General features: G+C 38.2%; 1 protein-coding gene across 1 annotated transcript; it reads right to left on the bottom strand.

Moving 5' to 3' along the window:
- Positions 1–6859: 6859 nt before the first annotated feature.
- Positions 6860–7798, bottom strand: LOC126079447 (olfactory receptor 5W2-like). Its single transcript, XM_049890443.1, has one exon. The coding sequence runs from the start codon at positions 7793–7795 to the stop codon at positions 6860–6862; it is 936 nt and encodes a 311-aa protein (XP_049746400.1). The 5' UTR covers positions 7796–7798.
- Between the last annotated feature and the right edge of the window lie 389 nt (positions 7799–8187).

Genomic DNA, 8187 nt, shown 5'->3' on the forward strand with positions numbered 1-8187 from the left:
GACCTGCTCCTTCTTAAGTCATAAACTCATTACCCACTGGGATAACTGCTTTCCTAACTTTTATTATGATATTGTTTTTTGGCCCATACATGAGTGAATACTTAGAGTATGTGCTGTTTTCAACAACATATTTGTGAGATCCTTCCTTGTTGTTGCATGTGGTTGTAGGAAATTCCTTCTCATTGTTGTATGATATTTCATTGTATAAATATATCATCATGTATTTGTCTATTCTAATGTTGATAAGGAGTTGAGTTGTTTTCCCTTTTGCTGTGAACTCTCTTTTGCATGTCTTTCGGTGGAAATATATATTTATTTCTCTTTGGTAGTAAACTAGGTATTGGAATATGATATATACACTCAGATTTAGTAGGTACAGCTGTTTTCCTAAGTAGGAGATGCCTCACCAATGTGTGAAACATCTGGTTGGGCCACACAATCACCAACACTTAATATTGACTGTCATTTTAATTTTAGACATCATGTAGAGTATGTTATTTTATTCATGACTAAGAATATCCAGTTTTATGAAGTCCATTAAAGTAAAAATGCAGAATAAGGGACCAGTTAAATGTGTCTATCTGAGTGGGACTGTGGATCTTGCAACTCATGCTATTTCACTGTCATCAATGTTGCTGCCATTTCAGATAAAACTGGCCTAGGGATGCAACAGTCCTTTGAATAAATATCATGCATCTCATCTATTTTATTTACTTTTTTAATCTCTCCTAAATAAATTAGGTTTAAGCAGTGATAGAATCATGTGTATATAGATACAGAATATGCCAGCTGGAAAGCACAATAAGATTATCCTGTTAACGCCTCTCTTTTCACAGAGAAGGAATTGATTTTCAAAGAAAATAGGATTTGTTAATGGTCACACTTAACTGTAAATTTAGACAGAGACTCAGACACAGTTTTCCTCCTGTTACTTTCCTTGTTCATAACATGCTTCTAGAGTGGATTTAAAGCTACATTAAAATTACTGCACTGAGTATGAAAAACACACTGGATTACTGAATATTATGACCTTTTCAGTGTATCAGATTTTGCCCGCTAAGTTATCACCAATATAGCTAGTTGTTGGTATTATCATACCTATATTGCCCTGAGTCAGCACCGACTCAATGGCACCTAACCACAACAACACACTCTAATCTGTGACAACTGTGTTATGCTTATGATCAGGGACGCTGGTGTCTGTGCAGAAAGAAGCAACTAAGATTAAGAAAAGGGAGTGGGGGGCAATAACAGTAACTCATTATAAACAGACATTGGTAATGCCTTATGTGGACAATAATATTTTAGATGGTGGGAGTATAAGAAGCATATAAATAAGAGAGGCAGAGAATTAAGGGAAAGGGTAGATATGAATTAGTGTAGGGTAGATTAAAATATTTAAATGGTAGCTTTCCCTATAGAAGATCAAGATAACAAGGTCTTACAGGTCATCTGCTCAATACCCTAGTTGAATCATGAATTCCCCAAACAATGGGTCTAATGAGGGATTATTCATCCTCTACTTGCACCAATTTAGGCACAGATATCTCTTAACATATTTTACAAATCAGCTCATTCCATTTACGTGCTCTTTTATTAGCTCAAAATGCTTTGTTGAATAAACTTAAAATATCTTCTTTAGAATTCATCTTCATAATTACATCTTTTTATAGAGGCCAATATGCATATCAAATTTGACTTTAAATACATTACAATCATCATATGGGAGAACTATGAGTTAGCTAGATGGTATCTGTACCTTCTTATGTAGAAGAAACCTACTTAAACTCTTGTTTGCTTGGAATTCAATACGATTTGAATGCATTCCTGCATGCTGCACTTCAAGACAGCAACTAGTTCGTAGCTAACATTTCCAAAAGAACAAGGATTAACTGAGAAGGAATTAGGTCCAAAAGAAGCATCACCCATTGTCTTAGGCTGGGTTCTCTAGAACCGATTAAGCATATGAGTATATAAGTATATACAGCGAGGGATTATGTCAAGGAAACAGCTCAGGCAGTTGTAGAGGCTGGAACGTCCTAAGCCCTTGGGTCAGGATTGAGGCTTCTCCTGATTCACAAAGCCACAGTGTCTGGTGAACCCAGGATCAGCAAACCAGAGAGCAGAGCTCACTGCAGGTAAACTGCTAGGTAAAGACCCAGGAACTGGAGGTTGGACACACAGGAACTGGCTGCAAGATCCAAAATGAGTAAAAGCCTCCTAAGGCCTTCCAGAATGTACACACATATTTGATGCAAGGCACATGCCCAACTGAACTCCCTTCAACTGATTGGCTACTCACAGAAGATACCATCATGGAGGTAGTAACATTATATCAAATCTCATCACAGAAGGGAACACAACATCATACTACTGTCTAATCACTGAGAATCAAGGCCCAGTCAAGTTGACAAACAACTATAACCATCACACCCAGCCTTTTTTTTTTTCTTTTTCCTATCTTCATACTTACCCTACTGTGTCTCAGGATCCCAGAAAAACTTCCACCCTGAAGACCAAAGGAATTACATTGTCTTTCTTGGGTTTTCCTGGCAGTCTGAAATATTTTCACTCGAGGGCATTTTGCAGTACAAACTAGTCAGTCTTAGATATGGAATGTGATTTAGCTTGTATAATTGTTGTATAACTTTAAGAGTGTCATTGATTCTTGTAAGGTCCTTCCAGCACATGCCCATGTCCCTGTTTGTGAAACAACCTCATGTTCTGAGGCTTTTGTCATCAGAAAAGTACAGCAGATCCATGTGAAGTTGTCAAATGCCTTGTAAATACATTTTTATGTAATTATTTTCCAAATAATAATTTGCATATCTTTATACTTAAGGTCACCATGATCTGGAGCTGACTTGACAATAGCTAACAACAACAACAAAAACAAAAGTTCCATTGCTTTTAGTATTCACAACCTCTTTATGTAATTGCTTATAAGACACAAAAACTTTATTCAAGGCACATAATACACTCTCCTTTTTTTCCTTACAGGTATTAAATCCCCCATGTGTCTGTCAGTTTCTCGTACTATGGGGGCTTGTGTGTTGCTGTGATGCTGGAAGCTATGCCACTGGGTATTCAGACACCAGCAGGGTCACCGATGGAGGACAGGTTTCAGCTGAGCTTCCAGACTAAGACAGAATAGGCAGAAGGACCCAGCAGGCTACTTCTGAAAAGCATTAGCCAGTGAAAACCTTATGAATAGCAGTGGAACATAGTGCTGGAAGATGAGCCCCCCAGGTTGGAAGGTACTCAAAAGACAACCAGGGAAGAGCTGCCTTCTCAAAGTTGAGTCGACCTTAATGACGTGGATGGAGTAAAGCTTTCAGGACCTTCATTTGCTGATGTGGCACAACTCAAAATGAGAAGAAACAGCTGCAAACAACTATTAATAATTGGAACCTGGAATGTACAAAGTATAAATCTAGGAAAATTGGAAATCATCAAAAATGAAATGGATGCATAAACATCGATATCCTAGGCATTAGTGAGCTGAAATGGACTGGTATTGGCCATTTTGAATCAGACAATCATATAGTCTACTATGCTGGAAGGACAACTTGAAGAGGAATGGTGTTGCATTCATCGTCAAAAAGAATGTTTCAAGGTCTATCCTGAAGTACAACACTGTCAGTGATAGGATAATATCCATACGTCTACAAGGAAGACCAGTTCATACAACTATTATTCAAATTTATGCATCAACCACTATGGCCAAAGATGAAGAAATAGAAGATTTTTATCAGCTGCTGCCAGGAGCCAACTGTGGAACAGACCATCAATTGCTCATTTGCAAGTTCAAGGTGAAACTGAAGAAAATCAGAGCAAGTCCACGAGAGCCAAAATATGACCTTGAGTATATCCCACCTGAATTTAGAGACCATCTCAAGAATAGATTTGATGCATTGAACACTAGCGACCGAAGACTAGATGAATTGTGGAATGACATCAAGGACATCATCCATGAAGAAAGCAAGAGGTCACTGAAAAGACAGGAAAGAAAGAAAAGACCAAGATGAATGTCAGAAGAGACTCTGAAACTTGCTCTTGAGTGTTGAGCAGCTAAAGCAAAAGGAAGAATTGATGAAGTAAAAGAACTGAACAGAAGATTTCAAAGGGCCTTTCGAGAAGACAAAGTATTATAATGACATGTGCAAAGAGCTGGAGATGGAAAACCAAAAGGGAAGAACATGCTTGTGGTTTCTGAAGCTGAAAGAACTGAAGAAAAAATTCAAGCCTCGAGTTGCAATAGTGAAGGATTCCATAGGGAAAATATTAAACATCACAGAAAGCATCAAAAGACGTTGGAAGGAATATACAGAGTCATTACACCAAAAAGAATTAGTCGATATTCAACCATTTCAAGAGGTGGCATATTAACAATAACTGATGGTACTGAAGGAAGAAGTCCAAGCTGCTCTGAAGGCATTGGTGAAAAACAAGGCTCCAGGAATTGATGGAATGTCAATTGAGATGTTTCAACAAACAGATGCAGTGCTGGAGGTGCTAACTTGTCTGTGCCAAAAAATATGGAGGACAGCCTCCTGGCCAACTGACTGGAAGAGATCCATATTTATGTCTATTCCCAAGAAAGGTGATCCAACTGAATGTGGAAATTATAGAACAATATCGTTAAAATCACACGCAAGCAAAATTTTGCTGAAGATCATTCAAAACGGCTGCAGAAATTCAGGCTGGATTCAGAAGAGGACGTGGAACCAGGGATATCATTGCTGATGTCAGATGGATCCTGGCTGAAAGCAGAGAATACCAGAAGGATTTTTACCTGTGTTTTATTGACTATGCAAAGGCATTCGACAGTGCGGATCATAACAAATAATGGATAACATTGCAAAGAATGGGAATTCCAGAACACTTAATTGTGCTCATGATGAACCTTTTCATAGATCGAGAGGCAGTTGTTCAAAGAGAACAAGGGGATACTGATTGATTTAAAGTCAGGAAAGATGTGCGTCAGGGTTGTATTCTTTCACCATACCTATTTAATCTGTATGCTGAACGAATAAGCAGAGAAGCTGGACTATATGAAGAAGAACTGGGCATCAGGTTTGGAGGAAGACTCATTAACATCCTGAGTTATGCAGATGACACAACCTTGCTTGCTGAAAGTGAAGAGGACTTGAAGCACTTACTAATGAAGATCAAAGACCACAGCCTTCAGTATGGATTACGCCTCAACATAAAGAAAACAAAAATCCTCACAACTGGACCAATGAACAACATCATGATAAACAGAGAAAAGATTGAAGTTGTCAAGGATTTCATTTTACTTGGATCCACAATCAACAGCCATGGAAGCAGCAGTCAAGAAATCAAAAGACGCATTGCATTGGGCAAATCTGCTGCAAAGGACCTCTTCAAAGTGTTGAAGAGCAAAGATGTCACCCTGAAGACTAAGCTGCGCCTGACCCAAGCCATGGTATTTTCAATCACATCATATGCATGTGAAAGCTGGACAATGAATAAGGAAGACCAAAGAAGAATTGACTCTTTTGAATTGTGGTGTTGGCGAAGAATGTCAAATATACCATGGACTCCCCAAAGAATGAACAAATCTGTCTTGGAAGAAATACAGCCAGAATGCTCCTTGGAGGCAAGTATGGCAAAACTGCGTCTTACATACCTTGGTCATATTGTCAGGAGAGATCAGTCCCTGGAGAAGGACATCATGCTTGGCAAAGTACAGGGTCAGTGGAAAAGAGGAAGACCCTCAATGAGGTGGATTGACATAGTGGCTGCAACAATGAGCTCAAGCATAACAATGATTGTAAGGATGGCGCATGACCGGGCAGTGTTTCGTTCTGTTGTGCATAGGGCCACTATGAATCGGAACCAACTCAATGGCACCTAACAACAACAACAAAATAGGCATTAAATAAAAATTTTGATGACTTTTTTGTTTTATTACCTGTTTACTCAGATGTTATGTTGGTACTTGACTAAAGGACGTAAAATGCCTAGTCCTTGACCTCAGAGTGTCCATAACCCCACAGCAGAGATAATGATTTAGAAAACAGAGTCACAGATTCAACAATGTCTTGAGGCACATGGTGGTGTGTGAACCAAGGAAAGGGATATTTAAGGGAAACAATGTTACCTGAAGGAAGTGACTGAGTTGAGAACTGCAACACAGGGATTTAACTCATCAGGCTAGTCCTTTTGTTCCCTATAAACTAGCCATGTTGACCCTCTTTATTTTCTGCAGAAATAGCATGGTCCTGTTCAGTTCAAGGCCTCTCCAATTACTGCTTCAACTGCCTTCTCTCCCCATTTTCACCTCTCAGTTAATGCCTACTCATCCTTTAGATACCAGACTAAATGCTTCCATTTCTATGGAGGACTTCTTATCTCTGCACACTAGGTTTGATGAACCTGCTTAGTATTTGTAATGCCCAGTCTTTACATTCATGGCATTATTATTAATAAATAATTTGAAAAATTTCAATGATTAGATTATTTAATTAATGTTTGTAACTTCCGTTAGATTCATTATTATAAAAATCTACCATAGAATTCAAGGCATTTAGACGTATAATAGGCACTTACCAAATAATCAATAAATTTCAGACAAAATAAATTAATGCATAAATAAAAGATGACCAAACAAAAAGTTGACAAAGTAAGAAGAATTTGGAAACTTTTCAACACAGAGGGAGTACATATATCAATTCAAGACACGTAGTAACACATGGCATATCTGGGGAACAGAGCAGGTATATATATCTGGAATATAGTATAAGTACTTATTGGAATGCACCAAATTAGTTGAAACAAATTCAATTTCCACATATTATAAAGAAACATTGGGAGAAAATAAATACATCATTTTTCAATAAAACCATCTTTTATTTTTAAGTTTCTTAAGAGCCTCTTTCACATCTTTGTTTCGTAGACTGTAAATCAGTGGGTTTAACATGGGGATGACAAGGGTGTAAAACAATGAGGTCATTTTGTCTCCATCTAGAGAGTAGGCAGAACTTGGTCGGAAATACATGAAAAGTCCTGTTCCCTGGAAAATTGCAACAGCAATTAAGTGAGAGGTGCAGGTGGAGAAAGCTTTGAACTTTCCCTCAGCAGAGCGGATCTTTAAGACTGAGAGAATGATGTAACAGTAAGAGACAAGAACTCCTGAAATGGAACTCAGTTCTATGAAGCCAAAAACAGTGAATAATGCCAGCTCATTGACTTGAATATCAGAACAGGAAAGGAGGAGAAGGGGAGGTAAGTCACAGAAGAAATGATTAATTTCATTTGACCCACAGAAACATAAGCGGAAAGCTAACGTCATATCTATCAAAGCATCCACCATGCCTACCAGGTAAACCCCAGCCGTGAGGACGGAGCACACCCTGCTGGACATGTTGACTGTATACAGCAAGGGATTGCTAATGGCCTTGTACCTATCAAAGGCCATCACTGCCAGCAGGAGGCACTCAGAATCTCCAAAGATACAGAAGATGAAGAATCGCAGAGCACAGCCATAGAAGGAAATTGACTTGTCTTTAGTTAAGAGGTCCACCAGCATCTTGGGTCCAACTGCTGTGGAATAACAGAGGTCACAGAAGGAGAGGTGGCTGAGGAAAAAGTACATTGGTGTTTGAAGCTGGGAGTCCATTCTAATTAAAATGATCATTCCAAGATTTGTCACAAGAATAATGAGATATGCAGCCAGAAATATAGCAAATATGGTCGCGTCAATCTCAGGGTTATTAGTAATTCCCAAGAGTTGGAATTCAGTCAAGGAGGAACAATTTTCTTCATCCATCCTTCTTTGTTCTTTTTCTAAATGACTAAGAAAAAATCAAGAAAATAATACATCAGGGTTTACCTCTGCTGAACACGCACAAAACCTTGTCTGTAAAGCAGAACACTTTCTCTGAATTGTCTTTATCCTCAGTAAGAGGTCAAGATAAATGTCACTGTTAAAGAGCCATTTTTATGTTATCGATAAAAACTAAAATGTCTGGAACATGAAGTTCAAAAACTGATTATAAATCTATAAATCTTTCTTGACACTTGTCATTTGCATTTGCCTCTATTGTCCTATCTCAGACAGTAGATTTGAATAAACTTAAACCTCACAACACATTGAAAATGACATAAAGAAACACAAACATTAGAAAGACCAAGCCAGAAGATACAGGCTTAAACTTCTGA

Source organism: Elephas maximus, chromosome 7, assembly GCF_024166365.1.
Source record: "Elephas maximus indicus isolate mEleMax1 chromosome 7, mEleMax1 primary haplotype, whole genome shotgun sequence".
NCBI classification, from domain to species: Eukaryota; Metazoa; Chordata; class Mammalia; order Proboscidea; family Elephantidae; genus Elephas; species Elephas maximus.

What these genes read in the sequence shown, in the direction of transcription:
- LOC126079447 (XM_049890443.1), bottom strand. Translation starts at nt 7,795, where the DNA reads ATGGATGAAGAAAATTGTTCCTCCTTGACTGAATTCCAACTCTTGGGA.